General features: G+C 34.9%; 2 protein-coding genes across 13 annotated transcripts; one reads left to right on the forward strand and one right to left on the reverse strand.

Annotated features, from left to right (window-relative positions):
* Positions 1–5,991: 5,991 nt before the first annotated feature.
* LOC140007666 (uncharacterized) lies at positions 5,992–11,146 on the reverse strand. 5 transcript variants are annotated; one of them, XR_011815010.1, is made up of 5 exons: positions 10,841–11,146; positions 8,615–8,693; positions 8,431–8,522; positions 7,970–8,163; positions 5,992–6,901 (listed from the first exon to the last, which is right to left on the reverse strand). XR_011815010.1 is itself a non-coding variant. In XM_072050619.1 (4 exons), the coding sequence occupies exons 2-4, from the start codon at positions 8,649–8,651 to the stop codon at positions 6,263–6,265; spliced, it is 768 nt and encodes a 255-aa protein (XP_071906720.1). In that variant the 5' UTR covers positions 8,652–8,693; positions 10,841–11,146; the 3' UTR covers positions 5,992–6,262. The 5 variants fall into 5 exon arrangements, 1 of the variants encoding a protein (XP_071906720.1); XR_011815009.1 differs by having other exon boundaries at positions 7,970–8,222; XR_011815008.1 differs by having other exon boundaries at positions 7,970–8,279.
* A 2,949-nt stretch (positions 11,147–14,095) lies between these two features.
* LOC113690763 (glutamine-dependent NAD(+) synthetase) lies at positions 14,096–24,484 on the forward strand. 8 transcript variants are annotated; one of them, XM_072050623.1, is made up of 16 exons: positions 14,096–14,355; positions 14,561–14,733; positions 15,449–15,547; positions 16,225–16,561; positions 16,713–17,018; positions 17,572–17,828; positions 18,035–18,138; positions 18,746–18,880; positions 19,068–19,236; positions 19,848–19,983; positions 20,677–20,815; positions 21,026–21,202; positions 22,360–22,527; positions 22,767–22,862; positions 23,804–23,932; positions 24,037–24,484. In XM_072050623.1, exons 4-16 carry the CDS (start codon positions 16,368–16,370, stop codon positions 24,253–24,255), a joined length of 2,229 nt encoding a protein of 742 aa, XP_071906724.1. In that variant the 5' UTR covers positions 14,096–14,355; positions 14,561–14,733; positions 15,449–15,547; positions 16,225–16,367; the 3' UTR covers positions 24,256–24,484. The 8 variants fall into 8 exon arrangements, with proteins under 8 accessions (XP_071906724.1, XP_071906723.1, XP_071906721.1 ...); XM_072050622.1 differs by lacking the exon at positions 14,561–14,733 and having other exon boundaries at positions 15,446–15,547; XM_072050620.1 differs by lacking the exon at positions 14,561–14,733.
* Positions 24,485–26,878: the final 2,394 nt, after the last annotated feature.

The following is a 26,878-nucleotide window of genomic DNA, read 5'->3' on the forward strand; positions in this document are numbered from 1 at the left end:
TTTGAAAAAACGTTTGATTCTTTATTGGAAAACATATGAGCAAGTGGCCGAAATTTCTGTGGCATTCTTATGGCTGTCTTTTTTTTTTTTCATGGCTGTCCAATGAATTTTCGCGCTTAAGCTGCATGCTTAATCTTATGTAGAAGGGAAGGAAGGGGAGTTTAGGTGTTGAGTTTGTACATTTGCATCCTTAAAACGCTTGAGCTATGGTCGAATGTTTGCTGAGAATAAGTAAGTCAAAACTGCCGAACTTTCTGTCCTAGAATTTTCCAGCCGTGACACATGAAGTTTCCCTTATTTGTTCCTTGCTGCATTTTTCATCTAGCCATGAGTTTGCATTTGTAGTTCCCTTGCTGCATTTCTCAGCTTAGCCATGAGCTTGCATTAGTTGTTCCTTTGCTGCACTTTTCATCTAGCCATGAGTTGACACATGTTGTTCCCTGGCTACAATTCTCCAGTTTAGCCATGAACTTTCATCTTGGATTCTTTGCTGCATTTCTCATAAACCCATGAGCTTGGTGAGGGTTTCTTACTTTTTTCCTTAAAAAATTCACTTTTTGGGTGACTTGGTACACCCTAACTCTATACCAAGTGGCGACTCCATTTTTCATATAAAAAACCCTTTTTGAACTATTTTTCTTGGGTCAAATCGTCGCATTTTCAAAAGTCTCATTTAGACCCATTTTTATTTTTATCAAAAAATTCACTTTTTCCAAACCTATAAAATCACAAAAACAATCATTTTATTTATTTATCAAAAAATGGGGCGCGACAAAGACGATGACATGGTGACGGGCAGCGACGATTTCTGATAGCTCTTCTGATGGACTCTCCTCGTTTTCCTCACAACCGAAGAGCTCTCCCCCTTCCTTTCCAGATTTTTCCTTGGCTCTTGCCTAAGACTCCCTCTCTGTTTTCCAGTTTTCTTTTTTTCGGCCTTCCTTCCGCTGCCCAGATTTTTTCCTCTTTTTCTCTTTTTTTCCGCCCCTCCAAGCTAAACAAGTGTCCCCCTAAATGTTGTGTTGTCAAATAAGCAAAGGGACACTTGTCCCCAAATTCCTTAACCACTTGTCCAACTATCCCTAATACACTTTTCCCTTTTTTTTTGTTTTTCTAAAATTTAGTATGAAGACAAAATAAAAAAAATAAAATAAACTAGAACAAAATAAAATAAAAATCCTAGAATTGAAACAAATAAAGAAAAATTAAATTAATTAAACTAATAAAGTTAAAAAATCAAAAATTTGGTGTCTACAATACTCCATCTTATTCTTTTTGTTTAATAAAATTCTCATTACTTATATACACTTTTATTTCTGATCAACATTGCTCTCTTCTTTAAATTTACTTGACTGATCACTACTAGACAAGAAGGTAAATTTTTATTAAAGAAAAAGTGCATAAATTCAATAAAGTATTTTTAATCAACCTAATTCACCCCCCCTCTTAGGTTGTGTTTGGGCCTTACAATCTCATTAACTTTTGATTCTTTGAAAATTTTTGCTCTTTACTTCATGTGTCTTTTTGGTAGTTTAATCAACGCTTGCTTGATCTTGTAGCCTTAATAATTGAGTGATTTGTAAAGTCTTGATAATTAATTACTTTCTTTGTAGGATTGATACATCAATACTCTTGCTATTAGCATACAACTTGTACTCTTGCAGTAAGAAGAGATTAAGCTTAATAAACTTCCTAGCATGTAGGAAAATACTACCTGGTAGATGGAGAATCCATTTGCTAAAAATTATATCTCTCTATCTCATAAAACAAGATACCATTGACAGATAAACTAGATTAGATTCTTTCTTTTTGACTCAATTTTTTTTCTTAGTTTTCATGCAATATCTAATTAGTGAACTATATGTATACTTGAAAGACAAGTTGTAAATTTGATAAAGCCAACTCCATCTCTGAAAAAGTTATCACTCTATTTGGATTTGGGTCTAGATCTTAACATTCAATTTTTCTCTTTTTATACTTTGGGACATTTTTATGGCTTGGGGTTAATAACTATTATCAAGATTTTTATTTTTGAAGAAGAAAATGCCAATTAAAAGTAATAATAATCATTCTGCCAAGGTTTTCATTTAACAATCCTCTAAAATCAAAACAATTACTAAAAAAAACCAATTAACAACCAAACAACCTATTTATATGCCTATGTATGCAACTGCACATATGTTTAGGATTGACAAAAAAAAAAGTCACCAAGCTTGCGCATCAATATCTCATGTTATTTTTTCTAATACACTACAATTGTTATCCAATTCTTGAAGCTTTGTACTAATTTTACCAAAAGAAAAGGAAGATAGTAACAAAATTAGAACTATTCAAACATATATATTGATTTCAATTTAGTATGAACAACTATTGAAAGCTCCCTGTCTGAAATGTTCAATACATAAGAAAATGTTCAATACTAAACTATTTTTTTAGCCAAAAATGTCACTCAACTAGTAAAATCGTAATTTTTGGGTCATTTATTTAATTCCACCATCAAGGGAGACAAGAATGAGGCCACGTGAAAGTTTCAAGGGCAAAATTGTCTAAATAACTTTTGTTTGAAAGTTTTCTCTCTCTTTTCTCACATATGAGGACCAAACCCATTTAAAGCACATTGAAATCTAATGCAACAATCACCAATCTCCTTCCCATCACTCCCTTGATTCAATATTGTCTCATGAGTCCTCCCCATTCTTATTCATGGGAGGAAAGGAGGGGTTGGTTTCTTTTGACTTTGTTGCCCTTTTTATTCTTTGAATTGTGGGTGGGCATGTCCTTGCTTTGTTTTCTTGAAGGCAAAATTTCAAATTTGCAATGCAGTTGGGATTTTCTTCTTGTTCCTAGCTAGAGGGACTTTTGGGAACCAACCAATTATTTTTTGCCTAAAATTGATAATGGTTCCGTTTGAATAGTAAATTATTTGGGATTATTTTTAGGTTACTTTTTAAGATTGGGTAAATATGAAATAGGCGTTTGGACATCAAATAAATCGTGTAAATAAGCGTTTGGACAGCAACCTGCATTTTATTAATCAGTTGACTTTGACTTCAAAAATAATTTGACTTTGAATCAGAAAATCTCAACCAGTTCACACTGAATACACAAACCATACATATGAATTTATTACGTGATTTGAAAATGGCATCAGAGTGCAGTACATCCATCAATTGTGCAGCCAGACATTTGCCTTGCCAAAATAGGACCTTTAATTTCTAAAACACCTAACGGCGTCATCGTTCTTGTGCTACGTACATTTCAGTTGCTATGTAGTCTCACTTAGCCTTCCATTCTGCAAGCTGTATAGGAGATATGTTCAATGCAAACGGCTGTGATACTGGCCCCGCCTACTTCTGTCTCCTGATGTAACTACACATCCTCGGACTCGAACCTCTGAAAAAGTGCATCTCCTGGTTGGTGCATTCTTAAAAAGTTGTGTAGTGTAAAACAAGCAATAACTAGTAATTTGAGTGCTCATGTAGAAATTATCTACCGGACCCTTTAAAAATTTGAATCTTTTCTTTAACACACCGAACATACGTTCGATAACATTTCGAAGCTGCGAATGCCGAGTATTGACCAAGATCTTGGCCGGAGATTCGGGGCCCACGTTCTTGTATGATCTAGGAACATTCCTGTATGCCGCATCGACTAAGTAGTAGTTGCCTAATAGAAGAAGTTGTTTTAATTACTAACTTCGCTAACTACTAGGAGCGAAGCATTTCAAGCGTGCCATTTATTGACTTGAAAAATTCTTACAATTAATTATCAGGTTGCGGCAAAGGAAAATCAGATGGATACGCTAAGGCAGACTCCAAGACTCGTCATCATGTGCACTATCCTCCCAACCCTCCCATCCAGCATACACATAGATGAACCGCATGTCATGATCACACACTGCCAAAACATTCTGTGATTGAAAGTAGTGTTGATTTGTATAGGCCATTTGCTCTCCTGTCAGAGGACAAGCTAAGATGTGGGTGCCATCCATCGCTCCTATGGCATCTTAATATTCATAAAGAATATATTTATTACTTTGTAATGCTAAAACAAGTCGATCCTACACTAAAACTTTTCCTTATATATTTCCTTGAACCATGGGTAAAAATTTATTGAGTTTGCAATTCATGGATGAACTCCAGTCTGGTCACTCGGTTATATTATTTCAGCTGCAAGTAGACATAGGCCTTGGACCGCTTTCCTTATATTTCGGTTAATCGTCTCGATAGATCGATCGAAAATAGACCCCAACACGTGGTGCGTATGCTTGTGGCTCACTAACATTAATGTCATAGTTAGCAGCTCCTCTATGGCACACACTGTTGGTAGTTTTGTGGAACATACTGGCGCTCCACAAGGATATCGGACAGTTGCATAAAATTATCGACTATGATACGCATATTGTCTATCGATCGTCTGTGACGACTATTCAGTAATCGCTCCACCCATTGTCGACTACTTAATGAGCCATCATGCTGCAAAATTCTTTGATTGTTGGTTATATGTGTAAGAGACAGATGCATTAGCATTAACGAGGCATTCGCAAACAATAAGGTCTCATCCTCCTCATCTTGCGTTCTGTGATCTAAATTGCGTCCCTTAGCACCATGACAGTTGTTCCATCCCATGACAATTGTGTATATATTTGTATATATACTTATATAAGTGTGTTCATGTGTGTATATCTATATGTATGAACTTATACATATACATACTTCAATATATAAGTGTTTCTATCTATAAAACTTACACACAACAAATAGAATACATATTATATGGAAAGCTACTACTTACCCAATCCTAAGGCACACCGAATACTCTTCCGATTGCTATGTCTGTTCGTTATTGTATTCTCTCTACAACATTCTTTTGTTTAGAGCTCAATTGAGGTGAAGTGCATATGCAAGGGCCTTATATTTATATCCCTTCTAGCTAACGTCTCAATAATCAGATATGAGAATGTCAAAAAACAGGTCTACACACCAGAAGAGCACATGCTATTCCGCATTTTAAGATACTTGTATCAAGTATAGACAATAGACTTCATAAGAACTGACATGATAAAGCCCTGAAGAAGTATTGGGTAGGCATGACAAAGCCCCGACAAAGCCCTACAGATAGCTTGGGATATCTATTGAAGAAAGATTCGTAGGAAAGCACCACTAACTAAGATACAAAAAGTCCACAAATAAAAAATTCATCTTACAGGCAATCCTGACAAAACCCACTCCACCAAGGTGGGGTACGGAAATACACACCAACAATCTAATTAGGAAATAAATGCCTAATTTGCTGAGAACATCAACTATAGATTATTGGGAAATAAATGCATGCACTTGTTTGTCTTTCATTGTTGTCAAGGCAAAGTGCAAGTCATTTTGCCCCATGTCGACCGTGTAAATGGCTCTTGAGAAATCCTCCGGATTAGGCAAAGTGTTTATAATGCTTGAGGTCTTGGCTAAAAGGGGTTTAGCAGTATATGAGCCACAAGGAGTCAAATCACTTTCTATTAGAGATTGAACATATAAGCTTTTCTTCCTTTCATTATCCTCTACCGTGCCACTCTTTCCCCTAACCCCACCCACGATTTTAAATAGTAAATTTGCAGCAAATACAAATTGTACAGTTACTCATGGTTGCTCACATTGGTTATATAACTCCCTGGTGCGGGCTGTAAATTGATCAAACTATGAAAGTTGTACACTGAGTGAAAGAGGATTGAAGCCTGCCCCATATAACTTGGCATCAGTAAGCTGAATGGTTGTCCCACTTGCAGCATAATTTGCTCCATGTTGGAAATTTGCTCCAATGGAATCTAGATATGCACTCAGATATGGCATTTTCAGCTTCTCAGCTGCAGATATTAGGGGTCCAGCATAGTCAAAACAAACTAAACAAGAAAACGTAATTCAACAGAGAGGGCAGAGATTGGCCAACTAGTTATGTTCATGCTATAAGAAGAATTTCACCTGCTCCTTCTACGATTACAACTGATACAAAGCCCACTAAATAACATAGAAAAAGTCCACAAATAAAAAATTCATCTTACAAGTAGTCCTAACAAGGCCCACTCCACCAAAGTGGGGTAGGGAAATACACACTAACAATCTAATTAGGACACAGACCCTTATGTTACATATTTCAAAATTGGGCATTTGTCCCACGGTTGCACTTGCGCTAAATCAGATCAACAACAAATGGAAAAAAAATAAATGTCATAGCAACACACATAAATGATGATAAAACGTTCAATGGTTACAACTCAAGCCAAGCCCTTCTCCTGCACTAACTTAAAGACGTAACCGAATCGGTTTGAGTCAGAACTTCTAAGGAACACAACTCGTTCACCCTCTCTATCACTATTGACATAATGGTAGTTAGCATGTATCCTCCAAAGGTCGAGAATCTCCATTCTTGTAGTCGCTTCCTGACATTGGATTACAATATATAGGGACTCGAACTCCATCTTACCCCGTCTGTCCTCCAGTGCAAGTTTGGAGTAGTTTCCAATTTTGCTAATGGCATCCTCAAAACCAGTAGATGACCTTATTGATTTTGACCCTCTAGTCCCCTTCAACTCACCACTTGTCCCTAGGCTTGAGACTGGCCGTTTTCCTCCCACAGCCCCTGGGACTGGAGGAACATAGTAAACATCATCTTCATCCCCCTTGTTCGCCCGTGTCCCAGGATTAGAAGCCCTCGAGCTAGAAGCGTTTCCTTTTCCCTTGCAGCTCCTAGCAGAAGTGTTGGCCCATTGACGACGAGGCAGTTCTAGTGGAACTATCTCGCTTACTGATTGGGCACGGCTCCCTATGACGTGTTTTCCAAGCAGTATTGGAGTCAGCTGATCATACCAGTAACATGAATTCTCTGTTTTGAATTCAACATATGCGGAGTTGGTCTAATGAAAGGAAAAGTAGCAGTCAGCACCAAGAAATCTTCACCAAAGCATATATGTAATTATTTGTCAAACTAACTAGATAGTGAATTTATCAGATAAGCGTACAACTGAAACAAAGACCAGTAACAATAGAGCAGGGGACAACACAAAGGGAAAGCCAATTCCATGACTTGGAAAGTAGCAGCAATGAACTACCAAAGATAGCCATGTAGTAATTGCTTTCTAAAACTTGCATCCAATGAACAAGCAATTAAACCCCTAGACCATCTACTAAATTTGCTACTGAATAAACTTCAATAAAACTTGCTACTAATTTTGGTTAGTTCCATTTTAAAATTGTTAAAATGCTGCATAAAAAATTTATTACTGCTCCTCAATGGATTATATTCTAGATCAAACAAGTAAATAGGAAACCAATAATCAAAAGCTTAAAAATCAAAATTTATAATGCAAGAATCAACTGACAAGTTAAAAAAATCAAAATTCACCAAGCATTATAAGAATCAATCATTAATACACATAAAAGAAAGGAAAATAGTAAAGCTTTTTCTGTTTGGTCATACAGCACATAAAAGCAAATGTCCAAGTTGCAAAATCTCCTTGTTTGATTGTTTTCCTAGTTGTAGATAGGATGTATACAGATCTGTTGCAGTAGTAGCCACCAAGATACACAGCATACATTAGCAAAATGGCACATCTCCTACAATAAAATCTCCTCCTCGTTGCCACAGTGTGGCACTAATCGCAGTGGTCTGATTGATTATTTTTGGCTTGCAAATTGGCACCAGGAACTCAACAGGGCAGTAAAGGACTATATATAGAGAATGTAATAGCAAATCAGCTACGTTGGCTAAGAATAACAATAGCAATTTCTCTATTCTTCTGAATACAAAAAGGAACTAGTTAAACCACGACAGCACTATTTAAGGTCAGCATACCAGTACCAAATGGTCAGCAGGTGATTCCCTTACCCATTTATCAACAGTTTGCTCAAATGTACAAATATTCCTTTGAAAAGTATCCCAAGCAAGTAAATTTGCAAAATTAAAGGCAGCTATAAGTACATACCAGCACCAAATTTTCCTAGTATTCGTCATTAGCGATGAAACAGTAGCTCTTAGCAACCCACCCAACCCCGGTCTTTGATTTTGAGAAAATTCCATGCAGACTGCAAAACAAGTCCCATTTTTTCTTGATGCGATAGAATCTGGTCTGCAATTGCTGCCCAGTGACAGTCATGATGCCATTACTAACCAAGTGGCCTGCCAAAATGTCATAGTTCATCTCAAGTGACTTCTTGTTGTTCCACCAGTTATTTTTCCTAAAGTTAACATAGGCTATGAGAAATACTTCGTCCATTGCATCGGTCCATTGAATCCTAAAAACCATTTGTTGAAATGTGTGGAAAGCCAATATGTCATGTATCTACTGAAGGTTGGATATTAGAAAATAGTTCAAAGTGCTTTGGAAAAGGGAAATCGACAAACAACAGTAGGAGAATAGAAGTCTTGGATGAAGTACACATTTACTTGGTCAATATAGGTGGAAAGGCAGTCGATGTAGTTGTTGGAGGCAGTTGACGAACGGGAGGAGCAATCGGAAGTACAACTAATAGGTGAAGCTACAAAAATCCAACAACAATTAGTAAGACTCATGTAATTGGCAGCGAAAATGAGTACAAAATGCATATACACAAATGGAAGAAGGACATACAATCGCAAGAAGGCTTCTTCCTTTTGTCAGAGGTCATAGCTGAAGAGCTAGCAGCATCAGCACTAAGTATTGGTAGGAACTGGACATGTGTGTTATTATTCATCAGGTCTAAAGCTTACCAAGTGCATGAAAGAAATTCTTAGCTGACAAGAAAATAGAATAGCAAGTAGATGAATTGTATTAGAGGACGAGGAAGCTCACTCACTTAACTTTTTGTTGGGGTTTCCCCCCTTTTTATCGCACATATGCTACATTAAAAAAGTGTCATAGTATTTTTTTTTTCTAATGAAAAACTATCCCAAATAATCTCCTATCCAAATGCAACAATACATTTTTTTTCCCTCTAAAAGAAGTAGGAGCACAACTTGTTTCTGAGCTTTTTACATAATTCAAGAGTAAATAATTTGGAATGATTCATATACTCGTATATACAGAAATTTATTAGGGGTAGCAATTCGGGTCCAAATCAGGTTAGCGGGTCGGGTCAGACTCGACCCATTAGAAAATCTATTAACCTGAACCTGACCCGCCAACTCATGACGGATCAGGTATACTGACCCGAACCCGAAAATTTCAGGTTGACGGGTTGGCGGGTCGACCCGAAATGATCCGAAATTTAATTTTAATTTATTAATTTATCACTGTAATAAAATTAATTTCTCACAAAACTAATTACATAATCAAGTAATAAAAATTTAAATAAATAATTCCAAATCAAATCTAAAATAAATTAAACACCGTAAAAGTGTTTTATCCCAAACAAAATATAAAATAAATTAAAACAGTATAAAGTAAAAAATAATATAATATATTATTTGTCCAAATATAATAATTTCAACTTCACACAAATTAAATAAATTCATTTAGGATTGAGTAATCAATGCCCTTGAAAAAAAAATAACTTAGTTTAGTTAGATAAAATTATTTTTATGTTTATTAAATTATTTTTAATTCGTAAACGGGTCATATCGAGTCATATCAGGTCACCACGGGTTGATCCGAAATCGACCTGTTTTCTTTTCGGGTTCATCGGGTTCAACCCGATTCTGACCCGAATTCCCGAAATCTCAATCCAAATCCATTAATTTCGTGTTAGGTTCGTGTCGTGTTTTCAGGTCGTGTCGAAAATTGCCACCCCAAAAATTTATAGAAAGAAATTTCATGAACTTCATAGTCAGTGGATCACAGCTAACCCAACCCCCTAACCTAATCCAAAACCATGCAAATTCCACTAATTCAAGCAAGGAAGAAATAGTGCAAGCAATGGTGGGTTGAATTTTGAGCTGTTGAGAATAAGATACTCAAAATTTTAAGATCAATTTGCTTTGGCAGGATTGCTTGACAGCAGTGGCAGGTGATTGGTGGCCATAGAAACAAGAAAAGACAAGAAGAAGCTAGTTTAGTAGTACTAGTAATAGTTTAGAGGCATATTTGCCAGTTTAGACAAGCAAAATGCAATTCACTTGCGACCCTCTTGATCCATAACATGTCAAATTCATCAGACAGATTTAAAGAGTTTGCCCAAATGTTCTAAACAACAAATAGAATAGTCTGACTGGTAATAGCTATAGGTAATAAGCTAAGCATCCTGTTGATTAGTCAGTGGTCAACTGAATTTGTGCTTATAAGAGACAGAAAGAACAAACTTCCCAGTGAAAATCTTTCCATGAATGGACCCTATAGTAATGACGGAATGGGGACAACCAAATCTAGAAGTTGTTTGTTAAATATCCTAAATCAATTAATAATGGAAAAACTGGTCACTGGTGTTGGATTGTCCAAACTAGCAATTCAAGTAAATCCACCCAAGTGAACAGTAATCTGGATACAAGAGTGACTACATTGTCAGCCTCTAATGCTTTTTTAGCTTTTTATGGGCTGTCCACAACTTGATTTCATTTAATTAGAAAAATGAAGGTTTGGCGCAAAAATTCATGTAGCATTCATGACATGACTTAACATCAGCAAGAATACATTGCCAATGGTAGACAGTAGAGGAAAATGAGAAACAAAATCTGTTGATATCCGTAGTTTCAAGAAAGTAATGATTAACATCAAGAAACTGGAATGATGATTGCCCAACGACATAAGAAAGGAAAAAGGAGAACAGCCACAGCAAACAAGGAGACAATCCAAGAAAGGAAAAAGCTGAAATTAACATGATTGAAGATAAGAAATAATTAGGAGAGCAAGCTAGCTCCCACAAGAAAGCAAATTGAAAGCTACCCGCCAGAGAACTTGCTGCAATGGCTGTGTTGAAGCTTTTTCAAATCGCCGGTCGAAAATGCAATTGAATGGTGATTTAAACCCAACACCTTCTTAACCGTGACTAGGCTTCTATTTTGCAAGTTATTAGACCACCGATCAATTGTCATAGTTGCCGGATCTGCTAGGTTACCTTTTCGCTGGTGGGATGTAGAAGTAAATTGGAGAAAATTTGGTGAAGAAAGGAGTACTTTAGTCTTGGGTGGTTGTGAAAAGTAAAAACAATAGACCTTTAGCCAACAGTTGCTTTTTTCTGACCCTGTCTACAGTACCTCTCTATGTGTTCTCTTTTGTCTTTTATTCAGCCTTTTATGAAAAAGGCTGCTGAGCTCAGGAATCCAATATGTATTAATTTATAGGGTACAATCCAAACATATTTTATCAAAAAGATTAAACAACTATCCTATTTAACATTCCAAATAGTCCCAATGTTACGAGAGGTTTATGGTGTTGTATATAGGTATTTTAGATCTAAGGCATTATAGGATTTGCTCGGGTGTGAAGATTCAAATGAGAACTGTAACTTTTATTGAGTTTTTGAGTTAGAATCTTGTTACTCTAACTCCACTTGGAAGGATAATTCCTGTTTCGTCGAATCCAATTAACCAAATGAACCCCAATTTTGGGTTCAATTCTCCAGTATTAGGGCCCACCACGCTCATGATATGTCATCTAAGATGACCACTCAGATGCCTCTGCGAAAGAAACCCAAGCCAACCCATCGTCTTCACTCAATGGGAGAGGATCCGAGTGCTAATCCCCTTCGACCCATGTTTGTAATAGGTTTTGGTAGAGTATTGGTTATTCTAGCTAGTTTGGTCTGAGAAGTAACGCATTTGCAATTGGGGCTAGTAGAATTGTTTAAAAATATTTTGCACACCCCAAAATTTAAGGATTGTAATTTTTATTTTCACAAGAAGAGAAGAGAGTTTAAGTTGTGAGAGAAGAGAAAAAAAAATGTGGAAAGATTCTTAACTTGTTCAGTAATGTGAAAAACAAATGAAATAATTTTGTACACATTTAGCATTAGATTTATCTTACAAGTGTGAAATTTATTGTCACCCTTCCATTTCTCCTTTCCTCCTCTTTTTGCTTCCACTTAAAACTGTCAAAGGAAAGAAAAATTAGTATGCTCCCTTTTTTTTTTTTTTTTTCTTTTCTCTTCAATTCATGCCAATCATTATCTCTAAATTATCTATGACACTAGTTAAAATCTCTCTTATCTTAATTAGCATAATTGGGATTTCTGAAACTTTAAGAGATAAACATTTAGTTTATTCCGTAATAGAAACTAATTCCCGAAATTTGGGGATGTTCATTGGCTGGAAATGGGTAATTTAGTTAAAAGTTGCAATTTTTTTTTAAAAAAAACTAACATCTAATAACTTTCCAAATTTTAATTTGGTAAATTGGATATCGGCATTTAAAATTGTGTGTATAGCCACTAATTTGGTAATATCTAAAATTGTAAAGTGCAAATAAATATTAATTTATTCTCTCATATCAAATTAAAATTAAAGCTCAAACATAAGTTTATAGAAAGGGAAAATCGTTCAAAACGTCCCTCACAGTTTATAAAATGACTTTTTTCGTCTCTCACTTTTAAAAATATAATTTTACGTCCCTTACAAATTCACATTGATCCAATTTGGTTCCTACCTAAGTTTCCGATTAGTTTTTTACCGGAATTCATCACTTGCTTTGCAGTGATCATATTTTAGGGGCAAAAATGTAAAATCAAAATTTATATAATCCGATTTATAGTCCTTACATTTTACAAAATGAATTATTTCATCCCTCACATATCACAAAATGACTTGTTTTATCCCTCACATTTCACAAAATGAATTTTTTCATCCTTCATTGACCATGTGTAAGAATAGTTTTTTTCAATCCATGTATATATTTATTTGACTTCACTTAAACAATACGAATAGCATGTAGTATATCTCTATTTGGTTTCATCTAAACAGACTAATTGTAGTTGTACACATGCTATTCAATATATATATATATATATATATATATATATATATATATATATATATATATATATGCATGGGTTTAAATCTAACAATTTTGTTTTAAACTCATATATATATATATATATATATATATATATATATATATATATATATATATATTTGATTTCACCATGTGAATCTATTCAATCTTTGTAGCCTTTTTTCTTTTGATAATAATTCATTTATTGAATTGTGTGATAAGACCATCTAATTAATCGGTCCTAATTCCAATTCTATAGTCATACTAACAAATTGCAGTTTCAATTTGAAGTTTATACTTGCCACTTTTAAAAACCAACAGTTGAATTTCTTGTCTTGTGATTGTTTTAAAATTTGAAAGTGTAAATCAATTACTTCTTTTTGTCATACCCTTCCTTTATTTTTTGTCCAAATTTAATTCGATATAAATACTTGATAATGTTTAGAATTAAATATCTTCTTTGTTTTCAACTTTTGAGTAAAAAGAAATGAACATGAGTAAAAAACTAACAATTTTTCAAATTCCTGTATATATCTAATTAATTTCACTTGAACAGTACGTTCAGGTGAAATCAAATAGAAATATATTACATGTTATTCATATTGTTCAGGTGAAATCAAATAGATATATATACATGAGTTTAAAAAAAAAGTTATTTGTGCACATGATCAATAAGGGATGACAAAATTTATTTTGTAAAATATGAGAGATGAAAAAATTCATTTTGTGAAAATGTGAGGGACAAAATAATTTATTTTGTTAAATGTGAGATACTATAGATTGGATTATGTAAATTTGATTTGACAATTTTGTCCTTAAAAAATGATCACACGCAAAATATATGATAGATTCTGACCAAAAACTAGTCGCAAATATATATAGGGGTCAAATTTGATCAACGTGAATTTGTAATGAACGTAAAAATACACTTTTAAAAGTAAAGGATGAAAAAAGTCATTTTACAAAATATGAGAGGCGTTTTGAATGATTTTCCCTTATAAAAATATAAGTGGTAAGTATTAGTATATAATAGCTCATAACACAATTCATTAGTAGATTAGTATATTACATAATAACCACTAGGGTATCTAATTACGAGCATATAAAATCAGACAATTTGGTAATCTCGATATCAATTTTTCAAAGTGTTTTATGAAACTTTTGAAATTAAATATAAATCGATTTTATGAAAACGTTTTACCATGTATTTCCAGTTTTTTTTTTTTTTTTTTCGCTTCACACTCGTCTGGCAACAGAAATCCACAGTATCTGCTGCTAAATCAAATACCTCCTGCGTCTTCTTCACCGCCAATCCTCCTCCATATCCTCTACCTTCCAATTAAGTTCACTAGAAAAGATAATACGCCGCGGTTTCGGGAGAGGCTCAAGAGGATTTTGCAGACGCCCTTTTTTGCGATCTTGGTGAGAATTAAGAAGTTGACGGGTCTCTCTTCGCTATTTCGTTACTGGGGGTTAGTGTTCTGATTGTTTGACTTCTCGTTTTTTTTTTTGTGAGTTTCAAATTTTGGTTTCATATTTTGTGAGAATTTTAGCGAGGGTTTGCAGAATCCCTGGGGTAAAGAAGTACTGCCGGTTTCATTGCTTTTTTCTTTCCTTTTTTGGTTGAAAATTTGATGCCTTCCTGGTTGATGGATGCTACTGTAGTTGGCATGGCAGATATGCACAAAAACAAATCAGTTGTTGAGTAAAACTATAAGCAATCCAATCACTGTGTTGTCAACCGGGGTTGGGGCAAGTGGTAAGCAGCTTTGGTTCCGCTTAAGCAGGTCTCGGTTCAAAACCTGGCGCACGCAGCCACCTTTGTTCGGAGACTCACTCACCACAGCCAGGTGTGCAGCCTGGATCGACCAACGGATTAGTCAGAGCAAATGCCTGAATACCGTGGCAGGCAACCAAAAAAAAAAAAATCACTGTGTTGTCCAATGTCATCCACTTAAATTGACAAATGAAGTGTATATTCTTTCTGATACATACATTTTTAGTTTCCTCAAAGGTTACAGGAACCTTTTAAAAATTTCTTACATATACCAGACTCAATTCTGAAAACTGAACCCGATGCAATCAATAAGTCAATAACCATGTCAGAGTAGTTATTAGCAACTGCATGCTCACTGTACATTGTAGGAGATAAGTTAAATCTCAGGAACAAATTTCACCTGACATATACCACTAGAGGAGTATAAGAGCTAAGTACCAGAAATTCAGACTTGATAGTAAAAGCAGAACTGGGAAGTTTTTTAACTAATGCAAGTGTCACTTTGAGCAAAATGCTCAGGAACATTTTTCTGTTACCTTGGTCTCTCTTTGGCTTAATGCTTTTTTTCCCCTACCCATCTACTCAACTACTACAAGAATCTTTGCTGTTAGTTTGGTTTCTGGCAATTTCATGGGTTTTAAATAATTTCAGAATGCTTAGTTGAAGACAGCGTATTATAGCCATTGGATGTTGTTTCATTTTCGCTTTCTCTTCCGTTGTTGTGCATTGCAAGCTTTGGTACTTGTTTTCTTCCCACTGACTGTTTATTCCTCATCCATGTCAAGTAGCCTGTGGCTGCTGTCAATTCTTCATCTACTACACAACTTCTGAAAACAGAAAACAGCGGAATAGCTAAGGCTGATGAAGTCATAACAGCAACCCATGAGGCATGTCTTTTGATTTGTTCAGATTTTGCCCCCTCCTTTTTGTATTTTCTTCTCCACAAAATTTCTATATATTTGAATGATTGAAGAGAAAAGTTTGTATTTGGAGGAAAAAGTTGCAAATGTTGGACAGATAACACTCAATTTGACAAATCCAGTAACAAGCAATAAGTATTGCATGAAAGGATAAGTTTATAAAATGGTTTTATTCCACAAGGAATTGTTGAGAATCAATTAGCATCTATTTAATTTGCTAATTAGCTGTTCCTCACATGAACTATCTTTGACTTTTAATAGTGATATCGTAAGTTTTTTGGTTGCTTTGCCGTTATCATTCAATTGTTATAGTGAACATGTGTATATTGATTGCAGTTAATCAGATGAGATACCTTTTTACTGAATTATATTTGTATGGAACTGTATCATTCAATTTTGTTGGTGGTTACGTGGCATATTGCAAATTTCAGCAATTTAGAACAAGGTTGTTTTGATTTTTACCATTTCTTCAGATTCAAACAAAGTAACAATAGGATCTTGAAAAAGTTTTAGTATTAGAGATTTTAATGTTCTTTGCAATCATCGTAATGTCCATAAATACATAGCTGATATTGTTCTTTATCAGCACTGTTACCTATCGACTTATCATCTATTTGAACTTTTCCATTTTGTTCTTACTGCAGACAAGTCGTGGATTGAATTATTCTCTGTTGTCAATGAAACAAGTACTGTGCAGTATTTCTTGGTGGGTAGATGAGAATCTGAGTTGATAAGATAAAAAAGAGGAGACTTGTGAATTGAGAGAAAGCGAGGCATATAATAAAAGATGAGGTTGATAAATGTGGCGACTTGTAATCTGAATCAATGGGCTATGGATTTTGATTGCAATATGAAGAATATTAAGGAATCTATTTCTAAGGCTAAAGAAGTTGGAGCTGTAATCAGGCTTGGCCCTGAGCTCGAAATCACTGGCTATGGCTGTGAGGACCATTTCTTGGAATTGGATACTGTCACTCATGCGTAAGGACCTCCCAGATTTTATTTTTTTTGGGAATCTCTTGTTATTTTTGGGAATCTCACAGGCAAAGACTCATGCTTTGTAACTCTTGTTATTTTGCATCTTTTTGTTGGGACAAAAATTTGGTTTTGAAATTTTAAATTTGATTTGCAGGTGGGAGTGCTTAGCAGAGCTCTTGCTTGGTGATTGGACAGATGGCATATTATGCAGCTTTGGCATGCCTGTTATTAAGGGCTCGGAGCGTTACAACTGTCAAATTCTATGTTTGAACAGAAAAATAGTAATGATACGTCCCAAAATGTGGCTAGCAAATGACGGCAACTATAGGGAACTCAGATGGTTTACGGCATGGAAGCAAAAAGATTATCTCGAGGACTTTTTACTGCCTGCTGAAGTCTCTGATGCATTGATGCAGACAACAGTACCATTTGGCTATGGTTATGTTCAGTTTCTGGACACGTATGTTAAGCATATTGCTAGAATTTTTTCTCATGCATAACATGGATGTGATATTTGCCTTTATTTACTGGCATTTTACAAGTCTAGGTGGATGAATTAGAAGACAACTATGCATATAAACCTAGCTCTAACTAAACATACGCTAATATGGAGAACTTTTGTTGCTGCACATTCTTTTTGGTTTTCCAGATACTACTTTGTCTTGATCAGAGCACCTAGGAGGATTATGTAAAAGGACTAGCCAAGCAAAAATACACGAACACCGGCTTTTTGGGGCATTTGGTGTTCAACTTCCATTAAGAACATTATCTTTAACTTCGTAATTTCATATGCCATTGTTAGTTATCGGGTAACCTTTATCATACTATTTATAAACTTGATTCTATGGCACTGCTTGTTGGACCGTGTGGCATTTGTAATCAGTGTGACATATTTTGAATTTTGTCTCTAATACATGACCAAGGCTATTCATACTTTGAGAAAATGTTTAGCTCAGAATAGTTATCTGTTATACAAGCTTGCAGACCTGTTGAATCCTACAAGTTGTTCACAGAGTTTGTAATGCTGTAAATTATTTGATCCTTAGAGCTGTTGCAGCTGAAGTTTGTGAGGAACTTTTTAGTCCCATGCCTCCTCATGCTGAGTTGACATTGAATGGAGTTGAAGTATTTATGAATGCCAGTGGAAGTCATCATCAATTACGAAAACTTGATCTTCGGCTTCGTGCATTCATAGGTGCTACACATACTCGTGGAGGAGTTTACATGTACAGTAATCTCCAAGGATGTGATGGTGGCCGCCTCTGTTATGGTAGGCATTAGTTTGTTCTTAACTGTTTCACATATTCTTTTAGTGGTAATATCTGCTCTTAAGATTTGCTTGTCTGTATGTGATAATATTACAGTTACTAGCATTAAAGTGTTTGTTTGAGTGCATGCCCTCTAAAGGGAGCCAGTGCACATTATGGAAATGACTTTCAGGATCTTTTGGATAATTATCTCTTCTTTCTTTTGCAGATGGTTGTTCTTGTGTTGTTGTTAATGGAGATGTGGTTGCCCAAGGATCACAATTTTCACTCAAGGATGTGGAATTGGTAGTTGCTCAAATAGATTTAGATGCGGTATGCTAATTATACTATCTGATTGTAGATGCTTATTTGTTTTTATGTTGATCTTCTTTTTGAATTATTGCATTGCTTGTTTGTTGTGGAAGAAGATCTAGCAGTTATACATGTTTGGGTACATTATTAAATTATGAAGTTAACCGTCATTTATGAATTCGTTTTATGCCTCTTGTTCTGTGATTATTTTGTTTGTTCCTTATACTGGTCATCATGACAATGTTCAATTGAAATATGCTGTGAAAAATATGAGACATTCAAACTATAATCATGTCTTGTTTAATGGAAATGAATGTACTGAAAAAACTAAAGAATATGCTGTATTAATCAGCAGTTCGGTACCATGTTGACAAATTACTTTTGGATACTGCTAGCAACAGGCATATCAAGAGTTGTCAACGTGATTATAATTCTTGTTCCGTGAATTGGTATCATTTTAAATCTCATCATCGTGGATTGCTTTGTTGGTTATTCATCTTCTTGTGTGGATAGTCATTGTACCCTTCGCAGTTTTTGTACTGTTAATACTTTCCTATTGTATAATATTTTACTTAGGTATAGTTTGCGCTAATGCACTGAAATTTTCTTTGCAACTTCTTTTTGGTAGGTTGCTAGTCTTAGAGGATCTATAAGCAGTTTTCAAGAGCAAGCTAGCTGCAAAAAGAAAATTTCCTCAGTACCAGTACCTTTCAAACTTTGCCAATCTTTTAACCTCCAAATGTCATTGTCAAGTCCACTTAAGGTGAGCTTTAGTCAGCAGTGATTCTAAAACCATAAGCATGTAAATGGTGATGACTGAACTTTAGCTTTTAAGTTAATTGCCATCATGGGCATCTGACACTTTGGTTTAGTTATTGAGAAATTTAGTCCATTTGTTTCACATTGCTTTATGTCACTTTTGATATCATTTCTATGTTAATTTCTCAAAGATTAGATATCACTCTCCTGAAGAGGAAATTGCTTTTGGGCCTAGTTGCTGGTTGTGGGATTATTTGAGGAGAAGTGGTGCTTCTGGATTTTTGCTTCCACTTTCTGGTGGGGCTGATAGCTCTTCAGTTGCTGCTATAGTTGGTTGCATGTGCCAGCTGGTAGTGCAAGGTCAGCTTTTGGATACCTTATAGTTTCTTGGTTTTCCAGGAGTCTTAAGCTTTTTCAAGTTTTCCATTGCATCATAATCGATTGTTGCAAACTGGAGAGTGAACACACGCTCTTTTGCAGCTGGATGCAATAATAACAATAATAAGTTGTAGGAAATAACATAATATGAAGGATCATATGCTCAGTTGTAACAATTTGTATAGGTCAGAATCAAGATTGGTTCAAACGTGCTTATGACTGCAAATTTTCTATATGATAAGCATTGTCTTTGGTATTCAATTCATTGGTTAGTTCATTCTAGAATCCAATCTGTCAGTCATTTGGATGTTTTATTAAAATTAATCCTGGGCCATAGAAGATATAGTAATATAAATCTTTTGATATTTACGTGTGTAGTCATTTTGGATTGTTGGCATAGAGTTGTTTGGCTGACAGTTCTATTAAATGTAGATGTAGAAGTGGATTGAAAGAGTTGTCCTCTTGTTTATTATCCTAAAAGATTTGCATTTTCTTTTTCATTAACCTAAAAGATTAACAAATTCTGTAGAACAACACAGAATTGCTCTAAGATGTCTCTTTCACATGGTGATTGAATGCACTTATTTGATCAGAAATCGAAAACAATGATGAACAAGTCAAAGCTGATGCGATACGGATTGGACATTACACTGATGGACAGTTTCCGACTGACAGCAAGGAATTTGCTAAACGTATATTCTATACAGTTTTCATGGGATCTGAGAATAGGTACATAAATAAGTAAAACCTTATTATTTTATTTTACTCTAGCATACACATTAAAAACCTAGTTTTATTCCATTTCCATTGTGGTGGATCTAATGGGAAAAGAAGTGAAGAATATGAAGCCACATGATACATGAATACATGTGTACTGTAGCAATCCATGAATGTGCATTTGAATAGAACAAAGGATTTTATAAAAATCTTATGTCACGTTTTATGAAAATCTTATGTCAGGTTTCATCAGTTCCCATCAGGTGCTCAACAAACCATCATATCAACTGACAATCAGAATTGTCCTTATTTCACCATATGGTGCTCGGTTACTATATATATTTTTTGGATTATGGAGGAATTTACCTGCCAAATCTATTTATTGCCTTAATTGTTGACAAGTGTGGCTTTGTAATGACAATTTCGAGAAAACTTTAGAGAGACGTCTTCCATGTTTCAAAGTGGAATTGAATTATGTAGCACTAAGTTCAATCAATAGGGTAAACTGTTTTTAGTTTCCCAGCAAATCTACTGCAACCTAGATGCAATTGGTTTCACCCAGACTCCTAAAAGTACCAAAGTGGTGCCCGCTGTGTTTATCTTGCCATGCTCCCGTGATGCGCATTCATCTTTAATTTCTCCTTCACTTTTATTTCTTAAGATTCAATTTTTAGTGTGTTTCTTAATTAGCTTCATCTTCTGCAGTTCTGAAGCCACAAAAGCACGGGCCAAAGTGCTGGCAGATGAAATTGGATCATGGCATCTTGATGTTTCTATAGATGGGGTGGTCTCTGCACTACTTTCTTTGTTTCAAACTCTAACTGGAAAGCGACCACGGTACAAGGTTGATGGACTATGAAACCAAAGTTTCCATCTTTATGTTGTGCCCCATTAGTCTATTATCATTAGATGTCACAAAAATATTCAACCAGCTTGTTAGTTGTAAAGGATTAGCTACATTTCTTTATATTTTTCGTAAAGTAGAGTTATATCCTTAGATTATTCAATGAAGTGCTTTGTGATAGAATGCATTAATATGGTCCTTTACATGCAGGTAGATGGAGGGTCTAACATTGAAAACTTAGGTCTGCAAAACATTCAAGCTCGAATTAGAATGGTCCTAGCATTCATGTTGGCATCACTTTTGCCTTGGGTTCATAGCAAATCGGGTTTCTATCTGGTTTTGGGAAGCTCCAATGTTGATGAAGGACTGCGTGGTTATCTGACGAAGGTACTGTTCAATGGTTGTATTCTTTTAACATTTGTGGGCATATAGCTAGCTCAAAAAGCTACTACTGTGATAGTCAAACTCTACTTATATCTATATTCACTTGAAGTAGTAGTATTTTAGCATTTTTACATTGCTTGACATCAAATCAGAAACAGATGCCTGAAACATTTCAGTCAACATTGAGAGCATTTTGGGGGTTTTCTTTGGATGATTAACTAGATGTATTTTTCAAGTTTTAGCTCGTCTGCTGAACTCCTCCAGTATGTTAACAGAAACAAAGTACGTTGCCAATGGCCACTAGTATTTAAATAACTGGCCTCACTTAGCGTTTCCGCCGGCTATTAGTCTTGATGATGATTATATTTTGCTTTTTCTTCTGACCAAGAAGTTACTCTTCAGGTTTACTTAGGGTTTGTTTGGGAGTGGAGGATTTGGACAGAAAAGAAAGGGAAAGAAGAGAAAGTTAACTTTTGCTTCATTTGTTAGTTTTAAGTAGAAAAGAAAAGAAAGGAAATGGAAGGATGAATAGTTATCAAAATGCTTCCTCCCAAAACGGAAGGAAATGGGAAGAAAGTTTGGAGAAAGCTTGATAATTTTTTTAAAATATCTATTTTGTCCTTAAAAAGGTTTTGAACAAATATTTAATGACTTCTATGTCCAAAATCATTCCACTAATTTTCAAAACTCCCAAACAACATAACAATCTCTTCTCTTCTCTCATAACTTAAGCTTTCCCTTCTTTTCTTTTCTATCCTAAACTCCCGAACAAAGCCTTAGAGCTGGACAGTATGTTGCTCGTGCTGTAATGTAGTTCTTTTTGGACTATTGTTAATTGATTTTCTAGCTTTGGTATAGGATGTTTATTATTAAGTTTCTTAGTTGGTTTAGTTGCTTGGAATGTGACGAGGATTTTGCTGATATAAATCAATAATTTCAGTTTCATATGTATTATTCTTGGATTTTTTCTATAGCTATGTTAAATAGTTGTCTAGAATTACAAGTTTTTGCTAAATCTGGCTATATTCAGAGTTTTTATATGTTTTAATCTAAGTGTAGATTTTGATTAGGTACTAAAAGTCTAGAACACAATACTTCCTTTTGGTTCACTGGCCTGCACAGCTGCATCATCTCTAATAGATACAAACTTTTTTCTGCAGTACGATTGTAGCTCAGCAGATATAAATCCAATTGGGAGTATCAGCAAGGCAGACCTTCGAACATTTCTGAAATGGGCTGCCATTCATCTTGGTTTTTCGTCACTTGCAGAAATTGAGGCTGCTCCCCCTACTGCTGAATTGGAGCCAATACGGGCCAATTACAGTCAGGTTATATTTTTTCCACATACTTCTTGTACTTTTAATGTTTGCAATGGTTTTCCTGTGTAATTGTGATTCTGACTTTAACGCGATGCCTAAATATCTCAGGCCTTTACTTTTAAACTGCTCAGCTTCCATATTATGATCCTTTTTCTTTTTGTTTTCTTTTACCAAATTCTGTAAATTTAGCCTTCTGAAAAGTGAGTACCCTCGAGTTAAAATATGATGGCTTCTTTTTTGTGAATCAGTTGGATGAAGTGGATATGGGAATGACATATGAGGAACTGTCGGTATATGGAAGGTTGCGTAAGATCTTCCGATGTGGTCCTGTATCCATGTTTAAGGTACGACTTAAAGATTTTCACTTGTCTCTGACAGTCTTGAATACGCGCAGCGTCCTGGATGCCCTCACCCATTTCCTCTTTCCCTTTCCTACTCATTGAGAAAGTTATTTTATTGCCTGGGGCAGACAAAATTTTTTTGTAGGTCAATAAATGAAAATCAGTCAGAAAACCTACCAATAAGAGAAATTCAATCAGATCAGATGTAATCCTAGTGTACGGCATTCTTGGTATTTGTGGAACAGAAAACATCATTATGCTGCAATGTGTTTTGACGGTTTTTTGTCCAGTGGTATAGAGCTAGCTTAAAATATTAATTTGTTAGCTGGATGAACTATATTGGCATGAAATTCAGAAGGTTCTGCAATTTCTCTAGTTCTTTTAATGGTATGACTTTAGCCTCTTCAGTGGCAAGTAGTATAGCCGTTATTATCAAAAACATTGAAAGATACTCTCTGTATTTTTGTGGGTCCCCTGGGCAGGCTCCTATCAACGGATTTTGGATCAGGTTTCATACAGGCCTGTATTGAGCATTAATTGACATAAGAAAATTCATAAAACTGAATAAAGACACTTAGTACCGTGAAGATTGTTAAGAATGTCAAAGATCAAATCAACAATTTGGGTTACTGGAAATGTGACATGAGTTTCTACTCAAGTATATCTGACATGGTAACCTCTATTTCCAGTTTCATTGCCATAACCAGTTTGATGGTGCAGGACAAGGATGTGGCAGTTCAAATATTGGTTAAGCAAAGATTATTGGCAGTATATCTGTTTGTTACTTGTTCTTTTTCTTAAAATCTGTAATTGAAGCAACCAACTAACACCCCCCCCCCCCCCAAAAAATGGCATGCTGCTTCGATGCAAATCTTGTTTTTAGTATCAATCTCTTGCCAGAAAGCTTAAATTTTGATCATTTTTTCCAATTGATGTTGCTTCAGAATCTCTGTTATAAATGGGGTGCAAAGCTAACTCCCGTAGAGGTGGCTGAGAAGGTGAAGCATTTCTTCAAGTACTATTCCATTAACAGACACAAAATGACTGTACTGACACCATCTTATCATGCTGAGGTAATTGAACTGTTGGAATAAATCTCAGAGGATTCCACATTTTCATTCTTGGTATTCTTCATGTATAAATGTCATAAGTTCAACCTTGCATTTGTTTTGGGCAGAGTTATTCACCAGAGGACAATAGATTTGATCTTCGCCAATTTTTATATAATGCAAGATGGCCATATCAATTTCGCAAAATTGATGAGCTTGCACGTGATCTTGATGGTGATAAAGTTGCAATAACGAAGTCAACCGACCAGGAGAGAGAAGATGGAACCACAAATGGGGGTATGGGTGTTGTGGCAGCAGGATCAGGAGATCCAAGAGCTGGCTTTTAGTTGTGGTTTATCTTGAACGAACTGGTCAACTTTGTTGCGCCAGATCCTTGGTGCTTTCTCCTTTCCTTTCCTTTCCTTTATATCGCTTAATGCCTAATCTGGTATCCAGTTTAAGTCCGTTAACATTTAATCACGCACAAAATGCAATCTAACATTTGACATTCATTTCAATGTAAACAATTCTTCCTGTCCAGCTCAATTAAGTGCGATTTGAAATTTTTTCGACCAACTCTTGCAAAATATTTTGTAGTGTTCAGGTTCGAAAACTTATGCTGCATTGGATTTATGCGTAGTGTGCTTATGGGTTCTTGAACTACAGATCGAGATTGGAGATAGACATTGCTGCTCCAGGTGCAAGTGCAACTCAATTCGAATGGGTTTTGGTGGTAATATTGCAATACAATCAAATACGTTATCCTATACACCTTAATTAAGGATTTGGGGCTGGCATATCCCCCGTCCGGGGTTTGCCAAAAAAATAAATAAATAAAAATTTTTAGAAGTATTAACATACACTTGTTTTGAATCATTTATTTAATTCTGTATTATTCATTTAGAAAAAGGTCGCTTTTTTTTTTGTTCTTTTTGAGAAGAACAAATTTTAATACTATATTTGTTGCGCTAATATAAAATATTAATAGAAAGAATACTGAACATTTTCAAGTACATTAGCATATTTGTCATGCATTTAATTATATAACAAAATGGTAAAAATTAACGAATAACTTTTTCCCTTGGTAATCAGTGATATTGTATAATGCTTGTGATAACATAAAAAAATGGAAGTGTAATTTTCCTCGGAAAAAACCATTGGGCCAATGGCTCAGTGACCACCAGGGAGGGACTTAAGTCCCTCCTTGGACTGTTGGTAAGGGTTGAACCCTCACCAGCAACGAAAAAAATTTAGGCTCCCCCTCCCCCTATATATCCACTAGCCCCTACAACAGCCTCCTTAGGCTCCCCCTCTCCCTAGATTAGGATAGAGTAGGTTATACAAATGTATCGTTGCTGACAAAAAAAAAAAAAAAAATTTTCTCAGAAAAGGTGTCACATCAAATCCTAGGTTACCATCCCTAAAATTTGAATAGATTCCTTGATATCAATTAAATAAATTTTAGTTATTTTTGCATTTTGACAATAAAAAAATTTACAATTATTAGTTTCCTACATCGTTGTACATTTAGCTGCTAATCATGGTGTTGCTTATTAAATTAGTCACTATAATTATATTAAAACTGATAATGACATTTTACGCATTATATTTTGCGGCAATTTCATGACATTTTAAATCATGTTTTGCTTAAAACAATTGCATTAAGGACAAAAATATTTCATTGTTAAATGCTTAAGCACATGTGAACTTATGCTAAAAGTTTTGTTTGAATGATTTATTTTTTGTAGGTGAAATATTGAAGTTTTGTCACCGATTCAAGCAAGGAAAACTTCAAGTATGTGATGATTAAGCCAAGAAGAAGGGACAAGAAATCGGTCATTAACAAGAAATAGTCAAAAAGCCTCGATTTGGTGACAAAATAGTTGAAGAGGGTGATCGAAAACTTTTGCTGAGACAAAACTAGTTCTCGAAACCAGTGCTTGTCCAAAGTCTGGTTTCGTCGGTTCCAACTTTTGCAAGTTGTACAACTTGTGAAACTTGATTCTTCTTGATGAATTGGTGCTAGTTGGACCAACTATGATTGATGGGATAAAAAGGAGACTAGATTAACTTATCAAGAAACTTCATTAATACTATTGGAGCATTCCAAAGTTGGAAGATTCATGTAGCCTTATTTCTTGACTTTTGAAGCATTACTTTTGCTTGTATTCACATGGTAAAAATGATTTCTCTTTTGTAGCAAGGTTTGCTTATAAATAGATGAAGTTGTAGCAAGCTTGAAGGGGGGAGACAATTCTTCACTTCAAGATGTAGTTCTCATATTTTTCTAAGCCTAAATATTGTAGAATAGTTCAGTTAGTTAGTTTATCCTTCTTGTTTGTTAGCTAGACAAAGATGAAAAAGGAGATGAACTTATACGACAAGGGTCGCATTTCTTTCCAAACTCTTCATCTTTTGTACTTGATTCTATTGTTTAGTTAATATATAAGTTTGATTTTATATTTATTATATCTTTTTAAAGTTTTTGCTTTGGGTTTTGGTTGAACTTTTTATAATTGTTTTGTGTTTATTATTTGGTTAGTCGATACTATTATTTTGAATAAGTTATTTAGCACTTTGACTCCTCTAATCATGATTAACTTGTCATTAATTGTAATAATTTTAAGGTGATAATTTTGCAATGAAAATAGTGATTTAACACTAGTTCAAGTGTGCTAAACTTAGGGAGTATACTTATGAGAGTAGAGGTGCATCTTTGTAGTTTTAATGATTTATTTCATGTAATTTCATCGAAAAAATGAACTTATAGTTAATTTTATAACCACAAAGTAGGTATGACTTGGTTATAAGTATAGTTGATTCATTATGAGAGTAGGTTTCACATACACTAGTAAATTATACTGTAACTAATTAAGATAATAACATTTAACTAACCAATAATTTCATTTTAAGAGTAGTAAGCGATTCCATAGCCCTAGGAGTTTTTTATTGTTATTTTTATTACTTTTA

Source organism: Coffea arabica, chromosome 5c (assembly GCF_036785885.1).
Source record: "Coffea arabica cultivar ET-39 chromosome 5c, Coffea Arabica ET-39 HiFi, whole genome shotgun sequence".
In the NCBI taxonomy this organism is placed as follows: domain Eukaryota; kingdom Viridiplantae; phylum Streptophyta; class Magnoliopsida; order Gentianales; family Rubiaceae; genus Coffea; species Coffea arabica.